This window comes from Drosophila innubila, chromosome X (assembly GCF_004354385.1).
Source record: "Drosophila innubila isolate TH190305 chromosome X, UK_Dinn_1.0, whole genome shotgun sequence".
Taxonomy (NCBI): domain Eukaryota; kingdom Metazoa; phylum Arthropoda; class Insecta; order Diptera; family Drosophilidae; genus Drosophila; species Drosophila innubila.
Genome location: NC_047626.1, coordinates 13,122,225 through 13,136,170, shown reverse-complemented (window position 1 = coordinate 13,136,170; position 13,946 = coordinate 13,122,225). Strand labels below are relative to the sequence as shown.

General features: G+C 35.7%; 3 protein-coding genes across 3 annotated transcripts in view; all 3 read left to right on the top strand.

The window, feature by feature from the left end:
* Positions 1 to 3,647, top strand: part of LOC117794302 (arginase-1) — a 41,081-nt gene extending 37,434 nt beyond the window's left edge. Inside the window, exon 6 of the mRNA XM_034634908.1 lies at positions 3,118 to 3,647. The gene's annotated coding sequence lies outside the window, so the exon portion shown is untranslated. The remainder of the gene's footprint in view (positions 1 to 3,117) is intronic.
* LOC117794311 (gamma-aminobutyric acid receptor-associated protein) lies at positions 516 to 3,305 on the top strand. Its single transcript, XM_034634919.1, has 3 exons — positions 516 to 714; positions 2,702 to 2,899; positions 2,985 to 3,305. The coding sequence occupies exons 1-3, from the start codon at positions 625 to 627 to the stop codon at positions 3,054 to 3,056; spliced, it is 360 nt and encodes a 119-aa protein (XP_034490810.1). The 5' UTR covers positions 516 to 624; the 3' UTR covers positions 3,057 to 3,305.
* Positions 3,648 to 5,317: 1,670 nt separating the features above from the next.
* LOC117794296 (vacuole membrane protein 1) lies at positions 5,318 to 9,699 on the top strand. The gene is made up of 5 exons (XM_034634901.1): positions 5,318 to 5,479; positions 7,180 to 7,617; positions 8,124 to 8,405; positions 8,472 to 8,778; positions 8,843 to 9,699. The coding sequence occupies exons 2-5, from the start codon at positions 7,211 to 7,213 to the stop codon at positions 9,341 to 9,343; spliced, it is 1,497 nt and encodes a 498-aa protein (XP_034490792.1). The 5' UTR covers positions 5,318 to 5,479; positions 7,180 to 7,210; the 3' UTR covers positions 9,344 to 9,699.
* The last annotated feature ends 4,247 nt before the right edge of the window (positions 9,700 to 13,946 follow it).

Genomic DNA, 13,946 nt, shown 5'->3' with positions numbered 1-13,946 from the left:
TCAGTATTAATTAGATGGCGGTCACACTGGTAAATGTAAATGCAATAACATTGCAATAAATTAATAATTTGATGAAAATTTAAAATTCATAATTAGAGAAAATTAAGGAAAAGGAAATATTCTTAAGTTCAACCAAATTTGCAATTTGATTTAAATGGTACAAGTCGGGAAATTTTGCAGGGTGGCAGCCCTTGGACAGGGTGGCAGCCTTCTATTCCAGTGCTGCCAAGCTTTGGTCAGACTTGCGCCAGTCGCCAGATTTAACGATAAATTTAAATTTGGGTATTGCAAATTTCAAAATTCCATGACTTTTTATAATTTTAATAATTTAAAGTAAATTTTATATACAAAAAAAAATTCTAGCTTAAAAATTACGAAACTTGTCAAAACTGGGTGGGAAATTTTTTGTTACCAATTTTGACAATGTTCCCAAAATGGTTCACATTGCCAGATCGGTAAATTCTGAAGGGTGGCAGCCTTTGGACCGGGTGGCAGTCTTCCTCACCAGTGCACAGCCAACATAAGTGAATTACATACGAGAGTGACAACTTGTTTTTTTTGTTGTTTGTCTGAAGAGTAAAGTGAAAACTGCGTTTCTTATACAATTATTTAGCAAGAACAATCATGAAGTTCCAATATAAAGAGGAGCATGCATTTGAGAAGCGTCGCGCCGAAGGCGACAAGATCCGTCGTAAATATCCCGACCGTGTACCCGTAAGTACACATTTTTATTTATTTCTGTCTATGCATGTATATGTATTTTATCCAGCCCTACACAGTGTGTGTATGAATGTGTCTGTGTGTGTGTTTTTGTGTGGGTTGTTTGTATGTATGCGTTTGTTTTGCGTCGTTCTATTTTATTGTGTTGTTGTTGTTGCTGCACACATCAGCGGGGAAAATCAATAATGCGCAAATTGGCTATACCTGCAATTGTTAATAATTTTGTAGCCATTTCTGTGCAATTAATTGTCAAAGGTAGTTTTTCACACATGTTGTTTGAAAGTAAAATGCACTTGTCAGAGTCAACGCTTGCTAAATATCTAGTGAAAAATCAAACAATTTGATGTGCGCACATTCACATACAAACTTGCTTTGTTCAACTTATGTGAGTGTGTGCGTGTGTGTGTAACTGCTAGCTGACTCGCTCTCCCAGCTGTTGTAGTGTTGTTTTTCACTTGGTTGTTTTGTGAGTCCCCCCACAGCGCGTAACCCCCTCCCCCATCCCTCGTCACAAAATCACACGGCCAACAAGCCAGTTGTTATTTTTTTTTCATTTTTATTGTAAATCAAAATTTAGTGTTTTTTTGTTTTAGTCTGGTCAGACTGCTTTAATACTGCGCATAAAATAAATAATATATAAAAGCAAACAAACGCAATCCATGATTTTAGCCAATATCAGAAATTGTGCTGTTGTTTTTGTTTTCGTTTTCAATGAGTAGAGAATTAGTCATAATGATTTTTGCACTCTTCTCTTTGTTTGATTGCTTATTTCACCATATAGAAACGTTGTTGCTGCGTAAACAACAACAACAAAACATTGGAAAGCAAAGCTCTTTTTCCCCTCCTCCCCTTTCCTTATCAGCAAATGCATGTAAAACTCTATGCATTCCTTTTGCACTTAATGATGATCGTGCAGGCATCCTTCTCTCTCTCTCTCTCCTTGTTGCTTCTATATTCGATCAACAATTTGTGTTTTTGCTTGTTTGTGTTTCACAATTTTGTTTTTTTTTTTTTAAATTTTTTTTTGGCAAGCATCGAACACAAGTCACATAACAGCTGACGACAAATGAAATGCAGGCAAGGCCAGCTGACCAGTCAGTGGCTATAATATGTCCATATTATACATGAATTTGTACTTGCATGTATTTATATGTACATATGTACGTAATGTACATAAATAATGCAGTAGACCACCTTCACCTTGAGAACGGCCAATGACGTCGGCCATTATATTTGACAATTTGTTAGCAAGCTTTAAAGCTTAAAGTTAAGCTAACTTTAACAGCAATGTTAGACTGCATTCATTTTAAAATGTTCACCTTCCAAACCAAAAGCGATTGTTGGTGTTCCTGAAAACAAGCACGCATTCAAATGTCTTAAAAATTGTTGAGAGATTGACAAAATATATTATTTATTGAATTATATTAAATTATTTTTGAAATTAAATAAAAATGCATTAAATACATTTTTAATAATTTTTGTTATTTTTTTATATTATTCCTTAATCTAGATATTTTGTTGAAAGTGAAAGTATGCCGATTTTTTTGACCTCGAAAATATGTCCAAAAAACTAAATCTCTGACATTTAAGGACCACCGCCACAAAATTACGAATAAAATATCGTATATGTCATGTTATTAATATCTGTTAAATTTTACACTTTGTGTAACGTTTCAATACTTTTCCATAATCAGGCGTCTAGTATTGTTGTGTAGAATATTTCAGTACAAATTGTTGTCAGGTCTAGAATTTTTAAAAAAAATCTAACGATATACTTATTATTTATTTTTTCTCTGTCTTTGCACGAATTGCTACACAAATAAATGGGTGTATTTTAATGTATTGTTTATAGTCACGTATAAGTATTCAACTTTTAAAAGACGAAATTAATTTATATTTTTTGATAATTTTAATACTGTTTTGCACGTACCTAATCCTGTTTACGTTTTTACTTTCTGGCTTCTGCTTGATGATTCAAAAGGTGATCGTTGAGAAGGCACCAAAGGCGCGCATCGGTGATTTGGATAAAAAGAAGTATCTGGTGCCATCTGATTTGACTGTCGGCCAATTCTACTTCCTTATACGCAAACGTATTCACCTACGTCCCGAGGATGCACTCTTCTTCTTCGTCAACAATGTCATTCCCCCAACATCTGCAACCATGGGCTCCCTGTATCAGGTAAGATTAATTTAGTTTCTAATTGAGTGCAATAACTCATACTCTCTCTCTCTCTCTCTCTCTCTCTGTCTGTCCTTCGGTATAGGAACACCACGAGGAGGATTATTTCCTGTACATAGCTTACTCTGACGAGAATGTCTATGGCATGGATAAGTAGAAAGTGACTGCATCTCCCTAGCGGCAGGCGTTTTAACACCACGCAACAACAACCTATACAGAAACATATATTTTACGTTTAGCATGCAGTTTAAAATATAATGCAAAACAAAACAAAACAAAAACTGATAAAAAAAAAAAAAACTGAACGATAGCTAAACAAATTGTGCAGGTCTAAGGCGGTAAAATATTGAAAAAACAAAACAAAAAACCAACAAAAACAACTTAAAATTATCTTAAAAAATTAAAAAAAAATATATAAGTCAAAAACAAGTGTTACGTGAAAATTATTTTATATCAACATTTTCTATACGCGCTAGTATTTCAAATTACCTATGCTTTAACATTATTTACTTGGCACCATTTTGTTCAGTTGACATTTATTTTTCTTGCTATTCTTGTGTACCGTAAAATTTTCATGTTTTGTGAGGTACATATATTTAACTACATTTCTTTTTTATTTGTGTAATAATACAACAAAATTTTGTGCATATTTAGTGTGTATGGTTACGAATAGGACTCTCTTGGTTAAGCGTACAATAATTAATCTATTATTAATTAAATAAATACAAAAAAAAAGAAATATAAAAAAGTTGACTAACTTGTCCAAAAAACCAACAACATTTGACTGTCTGTTATTGCGTCTTATATACATAAGCAAACTTAATAAACCCGCGCAGGGTATTAAAACACGTCATGTTCCTCGGACTCCTCTAGCTTTTGTTTGTTCTTATCGGTCAAGCAGTTCATGATAAAAATGTACCTCAACTGAAGTCAAGTGCGATGATATTTTGAATTTCGAATTTCTCGCTGTTTTAAGAGCCCAGACATTGATAGAGCAATATGTGTCTACATAAATACAAATCGAGCACGCTCCAGTCACATTGTCGTATTCTACAAAACACACAGAATATTGTACATTATCCATTTCCTATGACTCCTCAATGTATTATAATCAGCTGTGCTTTTTCAAAATTTAAACGAAGCGCGCAAATGAGGATGGATGTGGATTTCTTTAGGCCTCGGTAAACTATTAAACATTTTTCGCTGGCGTCTGACAAACTTTTTCTGAGTACTCGCCCTAATGATTTACAATGTACATTGTACTTAGATGTAATTACAATATCAAAAACATCTTGCAATGTACAACGCGAAAAGGAAAAGCTTTCAAAAACCATCGATAGTCCCGGACTACCACCGATAGCGCTGCGATAGTGCCAAACAATCGATAAGGGCGATAGTGCCTTCGATAGTTCTAAGCTTATTTGGTCGATATTGCCGCCCATCACTTATAAAAATTTAAATTTAGGTGCTGCAAATGTCAAAATGCCATAACTATGTAATTAACTTATTTTAAATTTGTTTAAATTAAGGTAAACATTTTATGAAGGTTTGAAGTGCGTCAATAAATATAAAAAAAATCTAGAAAATTCTAACAAAAATTTTGCAAAAAATTTAAAAGTTTTAGATTCAAAATTTCGAAATTTGCCAAAACTGGGTGGACAAACTTTTAGCTACCAATTTTGACAATGTTCCCAAAATGGTTCACATTGCCACATCGGTAAATTCTGCAGGGTGGCAGCATTTGGACCGGGTGGCTGTCTTCCTCACCAGTGCTGGCAAGTTTTGGGGAGGATCAATAGATGTTTGTGTTTAATTTGGTATTGTGGACACTTTTGCACAGTTTACCAAAAATATTTAGAGCAAAACTTAGCTGAACATATATTTAAAATATCCAGATTACCAGCAATTTTGACATTTTTCTAGCAAACGAATTCTGAAAATAGCCAGATCTAGCTATAAAATAGTCAAGTTGGTGGGTAGCCTCTAGAAATAGATGTTTCGATGTTTTTCGTAAAAATGCTTTATTTAATGCAGTCGTGACAAAGATGTAAGTTTGCTGTGAAAAAGTATTCAATAGTGTACATTTGGACACCACTAATTGATTAAATTCCAAATTTATGTGAGGAAGGCTGATTTTTATGATTAGAAATAATAAACATAAATATTTTAATAACTTCGAGGTTATTAATTTACCATTGAAGTGCATATATCAGATTATAGCAAATATCTTTGTCCTTAGCAATACCGAAAACAGGTTTTAGAAAATACATACGTGTTTTCCCCTAACTAACAGAGATGAAATGAACAAGAAAAACATCGATGATTTGAATTAAACATTCGATGTTTATCAAAAAATGGAAAACATCGATGCATCGATGTTTCCATCGATGTTTCGCCACCTCTAGTAGCCTCTATTATTTAGCCGGAGTTTATACGTGTTGTTTAATACAGGCGTAGTTTGCACATTTATAAATTAATTAAATTAAATTATTGTTTTTATGTAAAAAGTATCAAGTGAAGTTTAGCGACCGAGCTGCTAGGTTGAAAACATATTTAAATAAAATAATAAATAGAAGACAGGTAAAATAAGAAAATGGTTACAAAACAGGCGCCTCAGCGGCCAAAAATAAGTGTTAATTTGTGTTGTTGTTATTATTATTGGTGCTATTAATATTGTATCTTTAACACGTAAAAGTTGTGCGAAATGAAAATGATGTGAATTGTAATTGTAATTGTTGTCATGGCAAAACAACATCTCAGTGCAGTTGTAGTGAAATTGATTTTTGTTTTAAGCTCATTTTTGTGACGCATTTATTCTTTCTCGTTGCCTGGTTCTTTGTTGTTATTGCTATTTGGTTGTATATTGGTTTTATTGTCAATTTCGACGACGCTACGCCATTTGCCACCCCCAAAAATGTACAAAAACAGCAGTGGCTAACGGCTTAACTGCAGAAGTTACCACTAATGCAGTTGCGAGTCTGGCATTACAAAGAAAAATTTCATATTTACGTTGACCACACAACGGCGTCAAAGCGTTGTTATTCAATTATCATATACTCTTTGTACATACACACGTATGTACGTGTAGTGTACGGCGACACTGTAGCAACAACAAAACGCAGACAAACAGCTGATTAAGCAGCGGCAATCATAAGCGCTAACTCACCATTCCCCACCCCGCGGCAACCCACCACAGTACAGCCCACAAGCCCTCATTGGCAGCTAGTACAAATTCATTTGACTATGTATGCATGTATGTACGTGGTGTGACTGGTGTTAATGTCCACTCTTTGCTGCTTGATCAGCATGATTTAATGTACTTATTATTATTGTTGTTGTTTTTGTTGTCATCTGCCACGCTTTATAAAGCTTACATACATATACACACAGACACACGTGCTTTTGTTAATGTCTGTGTTGCTCTCTTTTAGCTGCGAACGCATGTGGATTCATTTTATTGGTGCTCGAGTATCGTATGATAATCCCGTGTTGTTGTTGCTGTTGTTGTAATTGTTGTGCTTTTCCCGCGCGCACAAACACATACATACATACATAGAGGCACAGACATCAGTAGACATGCGTATTTTTAGTTGCTATGTTGCCAACTAACCCAAAATCTGTAGGACACCAGATATAACCGCCAGCCGACTTACGAACTAAAGGTTAAAATGAAAAGCTCTTACATCTGCCAAATGCATTGAAAGACTATTCTAACATGAACCAAATAATCCAAATTTTAAACAGATTGTTATAGTTCACATTTTGATTTTTTGTTATAAAATTTTTTTTTATTATGTTTTTATAGTTGCATGGAATACACCAAATTTTGATTTCATTAAATAAATTATCGATAAGGAAATCAGCTGTTCATACTAGAACAAAGCAATCTGCTCAGCACTGTTGCCAACTTAGCTATTTTGAAGCTAGTTCTAGGCTATTTTCAAAGTTCGATAGTGGAAAAATTTGAAAATTTCTTTTAGCCGGAAATCTAGCTATTTAAAAATATATTCAACTTTTTTGCTAGAAGTAGTTTTTCTAAAACTATGCAAAAGTGCACGAAAAATTTAATTTTCCAGCTAATTTTTCCTCTCCAACGTTGGCAACAGTGCTGGTCACACCAGATAAAGAAACAAAATGCATGATCAACAGACATTAAACTAACTTTTTTGTAAAAGCTTTGCAACTTGTAGACAAACGAAACGATCTGGCAGCACAAATAAAACACAATTGAAAATTGCGCGTTAAATTTCATGATTTTGTTTTTTGTATCATTTACATAGTTGCTACTTGAAGTCATTGAAAAGCGCTTAAATGTCACAACATACCAAAAAGGACACAGCCAGCCATGCGAATAGCACACGCCAGCGCAAACAGGACGATAGCAACAGCAACAGTAACAGCAACAGCAAGAGTCAAAAGAAACAGGCACCCAATGGGAGCACAAAGGGCGGCGGCAGCAGCAGTAGCAACTCCAACAGCAACACCTCATTTACAATTAGCAACAGCAGCTCTGCCAAAATGCAGACAAATGCAACAACAACAACGGCACAGGCACACATAAAGCAGACGAGCAAAACGCAGTTAAGCAAAAAGGATAAACAGCAAAAAGACAAAGAGCGCGATGAGCGAGCACAGCTGGTGCTATGGCGACGTCCTCTGCAGACGTCCAAATACTGTGCACTCGAACTGATTGCACTGCTGCGCACATGGAGCAGCAGGTGAGAAGAGAAGACCACACTTGACTTAAACAAAAAAAAAAAGAAAAAAATGGTAACCCATATTCGTAATCTACGGGCAATTCTAAGATGCTTTCACCAAGAAACCATACTTCTAAAATCAGTTCCTAATCCACGGTTTTTGAGTTTAAAAATTTGGTGTTTTTTGTCCATGGGCGAAAGTAATGTTATTGTTAACAAGACTTTTGATACCAATCTTGCCAGGATCGGACTAAAAACACTAAAGATCTGCTAATAATGCATGCTTAAAATTAAAAAAAAAAAAAAAAAATTAAATTTTTGAATCCAAAGAGCGAAGATTAGGAATTGATTTTAGAACTATGCTTTCTTGGTTAAAATATTTAAAAATTGACAGTATATTACGAATTTCGGCTAACATTTGTCAATTTTGTTTTTGGCGCATACAAATCGATGCACCCTACTACACATATCACTGTCTGTCTCACTTATACACATGCTCACTCTCCCTTTCTCTTTCATTTTTGCAGATTAATGCAGCAACGCGGCCTGTTGGCTGTATTAATAGTATTAGGCATTGTATTTAGCATAATTTATAAAATTGATGGTCCTCATCAGATGGCCATTGAGCTAGTGCGTCAAAACACCTGGTTTTTTGTCTACTGGATTGGCCTGGGTGTCCTCTCATCCGTTGGCTTGGGCACCGGCCTACACACGTTTCTTCTATATTTGGGACCGCACATAGCCAGTGTCACATTGGCCGCCTATGAGTGCAATTCTCTTAACTTTCCCAAGCCACCATATCCCGACGAGTAGGTTCATAGATCATGTGTCTAAAAAGTATGTTGCTAATATTGTTATTGTATCTTTAATAACAGCATCATTTGTCCGGAGGAGCCATATGAGAAGCGTGTGCCCGATATCTGGGCCATAATGACTAAAGTACGCCTTGAGGCATTCCTTTGGGGCGCTGGCACCGCACTGGGCGAACTGCCGCCATACTTTATGGCCAAGGCCGCTCGACTCTCCGGCTGCGATCCCGATGATGCCGAGGAGTTGGCCGAATTTGAGGCACTCAATGCCAAGCGTCATCAAAAGAATCTTAGCCTAATGGACAAGGGCAAGCTGTTCATGGAGCGCGTAGTCGAGCGCGTTGGCTTCTTTGGCATACTGGCTTGTGCAAGCGTATGTAGATGACTTAATATATTTGAAAAACTTTTGTAACATTTGTACTCGTATTTTGCTGTAGATTCCCAATCCTCTGTTCGATTTGGCCGGCATCACGTGCGGACATTTCCTGGTGCCATTTTGGACGTTCTTTGGAGCGACACTTATTGGCAAGGCCATCATTAAGATGCACATACAGAAAATCTTTGTGATTATCGCATTCAATGAGTCGCTACTCGAGCGTGCTGTCGATTTATTGGCATCGCTTCCCGTCTTTGGACGCAAGCTGCAGCAGCCATTTAAAGGATTTCTCGAAAACCAGAAGCAGCGATTGCATAGACAGCAGCGTGGACGCGGCGCCAGCGCTGGCGGTGACTCTGGCAATCTATTATCCAAGATCTTTGAGACATTTGTTATTGGCATGGTCTGCTATTTCGTAGTGTCCATTGTCAATTCGCTGGCCCAGAGCTATCATAAGCGACTGCATAAGAAATCTCGCAACTCGACGTCGGGAGCAGCTGCAGTGACCACGCCCACCGGCACACTGAGGAAGCCTGCCAAGCAGAAGGCGCTCCGCGACTAAACGCCAAAGCCACTTTAGTTTCGCCACCCTTTCCGCAATTTATGCAAAATTCTTTGTTAATATTTTTCTCTCAGTTTACCCCTTTTTTTAAGTGATTTTTGCGTTTTTTTTTTTTTATTATTATTGTGTTAGTCAAATTCTAAAGGTTCTGCTAATTCTGCTTTTGTATGTCTCGATAAGAGTGGAATTTGTGAGAGAACCGTATAAATTAAATATATTGTACAAGGTATTTTTTTTGTGCTAGCGAGTGAATTAGAATGGAATTGCTGATAGAGCTGCTTGGAATGACCGTAGTAGACTAGACTAGTTAAAAAGAGAAAATAAAATAACAAAAATATAAGTATAAAATAGAAATAGAAAGCAAACACAACATCAAATCAGCTAGGTCCCAACTGAAAGTGTATTTCAACAGTATATACCTAGCTATTCAGTTTAATTTTTACCCTCGATTGTATTGTCCTTCACTTTTTGATAATGCAATTACAAAATCACAAATGTTGTGTAGAAATTTGCTTCAAAATAAACAAAGACATTAAAACAAAATATAAATCAACTGAAAAAAAAACTAACTGCTGAAAATAAACGGAATTACGAATATGAAAAGTAAACATTTTTAAATGTCTGGGGGTTGTTTTAGTTATGCGCGTGGGATTGAATATTCAAAATGATGGATGACCCATTAACAAACTTCAAATACAAATGGATTTCAGAACATAATCATAATAAATAATTGAATACTCAAAGTAGGCGTCGAATGATGCTCAACATTTTTTCATTTTTCATTTATGACGACGGTGGTGTTGAAATTGGATTACTTTTGAATATTTCCCACAGTGGGATGGATTCACTACTGTTGTATACATGATAATTTGATGCAATTATACATTTGTTTTACGCTTGTTTTGCGTATATTGAATATTTTCTAAACATAGTCAGACTTAATTGCTACTTAGATATGAAAAGAACTTTAAAGAAATTCCCATGTATCTTATCTCATTGATAAAATGTAAGGATACATTGAAAAACCAGCTTTAATGAGAGTAAGAGTCTAAATTTTTAAAAAAAATTTTTAAGTATACGTACAATAGCATGAAATAATAATTAAATTTGAATTTTTAATTAAAAATCATAGAATAACTCTTATTTTCAACTTTAGAGACACTATAGATCTTATCCCAGATGGGGTTGTTCCAAGCTAATAGCTGTGGACAGTTTGTATAAATTAATTTTACACCAAAAGTCATATACAATATTTACTTTAGTAATTAATCGAGGCTGTGAAGGCAACAAATTTATTGAGCTTAAAATACTTATTACCGAACTAAACCGACAGATAACCAGTTCAAGTGGCTCTTGGGAAACTGAAGCGTGTTTATTTTATTCAACTTATCAGATTATTAGACTTTTATCTATAAATTTGATCATTACCAAAGACCCAAAGCCGTTATATGAGAATGTACAAAAGTAATTCAACTGTCACTATCGCATCCTCGCCAACTGCGCGCCGTTGACTCATTAAGCCAAAGAGCTTAGAGTCCAGTTTGTAGTGAGTGTCAGCTCGAAGGACGATTGCCTTTGGCTTACAGTTACAGTTATACGAGTACGCTGCTGGCGTCGCTATTGTCGTATCGCTTACGATGCCGACAGTGACGCAGACGCGCTCGGAATTCAGTCATAAACAATAAGTAGAGTCCCCGACTATAAGATACCCGATACTCAATTTAAATACATATTAATTGTATGAATGAGTTTCAATGTGTGTATGTATTTTATCTAGATAAAATTAATATACAGCTTAAGTAACAACAATTAAATTTTTTGAAAAATTTACCAAAGCCGTTCCAATACATGCGTTTCGGCTTTTGGTATTTGAAAAATATCAAATATGACACGTTTAATTTCGTTTAACGGCTCTGAAATTATTCCCCGATTTCTGTACCATTAACACCAAAAGGTTGTGTTTGATTTTTTTAAGTATACGAGCCATAGATACTTTATGGAGTCTGCCATAAATGACATACATTGCAACAAATATATTATACCCTTGTATTCAACGATTTACGGGTATATGACAAAAACGCGACATGAAAATTGAAAGATGAAAGGTAGACGAACAGGAGAGTAGGTGGACAAGACAGGACAGGAGTGGTCAGAGCAAAAAACTTAGGACAGGACATGCGAAATGTCAACTTTGAATACTTGGCACGTACATTAAATATTTTCATTTGGTTGTCAGCATTTATTTAAAATGGACACACAACACACGCATGAATGTCAAAGGATAATGTACTCATACTCATTGTGCGCCCGATATGGGCGTCATATGGATTGGGCACATTTTTAACGTTTACAGGTTTCAGGCTGCCACAGTGCAAAAATGCCAAATGCCAAATACGAAGTCCGAATGCCGGCGGACCTGGTGGTAGGCGTTTTGTAGGCGCCGCGCATAAATTCCACTTGAATGCTCAGGAGGCGCACACTGGCCACACCCCAATATGGCAGACAGCAGCAACGCGACTAGTGTTGCCAGAATTTCCAGCGCTTAAATAGCAAACTTGATAAAAAAAAAAGTAGCTATTTCTAGCTTAAACGTGCTTAAAAGTGAATGTTGTTTTGACCATAGTTTGGCCTCTTATTTTAATCTGCATTTGAAGTTAATTAAAAAATTAAATTAAAAAATTCTCTCTAGATATTGGCTTATATTTTAATACCATAGGGTCCCCTTGATTTCACTTTTAATCAACTCCTTATAGCGTAATTGGTATAAAACAACACTTTAAATTTGATTCTAAGACGTTTCATTTTTTTGTATAAAATCATGGTAAATCGGACAAAAATTTTGACTTGTAAAGTTGCCAAGTCAAAGATTTGACTAACTTCAAACTTGTATTACTTTGTAAAAACTTAGCCAATTTTGAAGCGAAATGTCATTTTGATCATGGCTTGGCCTCTAAATTTATTCTGCATTTAAAGTTAATTAATTTGGTTAAAGTGTTTCAAAATAAATTTTGAAGTAACTGACAGATGTAGCGCATAGCAATTCTAGCTTTTGGTATTCCAAATTTCTAAATCTAGCTACTTAATAGCTAAAATGGCAATACTAATCGTGACGCGTCGCGACGCAACGCACAGGATAAGCTATGGCTTGCGGCTACGTGTTTGGAAAGGCAATAGTCGCAGTCGCAGTTGCCGTCGGCTTAGCGCAGCAGCAACAACAACAACTGGCACTAACACTTCTACTAAATATGAGTAAAATTTACAAGAGAACGGTCATGTCGCCAAACTAACTGATGCTTCCTACTCACACTTCTCTTATATCACTGAGAGCCGGACAACGCAACGCAACAACAAAATAAAAACTTGGCATTTTAGTCAGCGCACAAAAGCATGCAATGAAATTATGTGGCATGTGGAGGGCACAGCCGGAAACAGTGTTGGCAATTTAGCTATTAAGAAGCTAGATTCCGAAATTTTCTTACTGAAAAATATAAAAGAGCTTGCTCTATCATATAAAGTTCGAAGAAAGGCTTTTAGCTACGAATGTGATTATCTGTAATGGTAATTTGACTAATTTTCGAGATTGAGGGATACATTTAATTTACTTAAGAAAATTAATTGGCATATTTTTTATCGAAAACTTATTACCGACAAATAAGGTGGGAATCATTGAGGCTTGAGGAAAATTTTTTTAGTCGCTAGTCCAAAATAAGATACAAGGAAATATATTAAGCTTTAATGTGCAACGAATAATTTGCAATTACTTTTGCTATTTTTTTAAACAAATAATTTAATAATTTTAAGCTAACTTTTGTGAACAAAACAGCTATTTTTGCATTTGAAGTTCTGGCAACACTGACTAAAAACCCTCATGCTCGAAAGTGTGAGAGAAAGTGTGTCTGTCAGAGCAAAAGGAAGAGCGAGGGACAGAGATAGATATAGGGCGGTGCTCGTGCTCAAGTGTTGTTCCCCAAACGAGCTTTGCTTTGGCTCAGCGCGTGCAAATATGCGAAACTAGGGACTGAAACTGAAGCTGTTTGATGAATGCGGCCTAACCAACCCCATCAACACCCATCACCAACCAAACTCGCTCACACTCTTTGCATGTGCTAAAGGGTCTCAGTTGGGGTTGGCACAATCGATTGTTGAAAGCTATCGCATTGTGCTTTGCGATACCTTCTAGTTATCGATCGCATGCAAAATTTACCGTTGTCGTTAAATATGATAAAATAATATTAGATTAACTTAAACATAAAAATAAAAATTTTTTAAAAAACATTGAGTTGGACTTTAGCATTAAATGTAATCCCGTAGAGAAAGTAACTTAAATAAGATAATTCTATTGCTGTGTATAATGAAGTACTTAGATAAAATATCAATATGTATGATTGGTTACAAAAAAAACCCAATGATGCATTACAATAAGCAGCACTATTAAAGTAAATTTGCGATTATAACGCATAAACGCAGCTTAATCGATGTTTAGCTGTTGTCGATAGTTTATATATTTTTTTTTTGCGGCATAAGGCACATCGCTAGCGGCTGTTGCGTCTTGCGAATGGGGCGACTGGCAACTGTGGCTGCAGAGCAGTTGAAATTACATAGG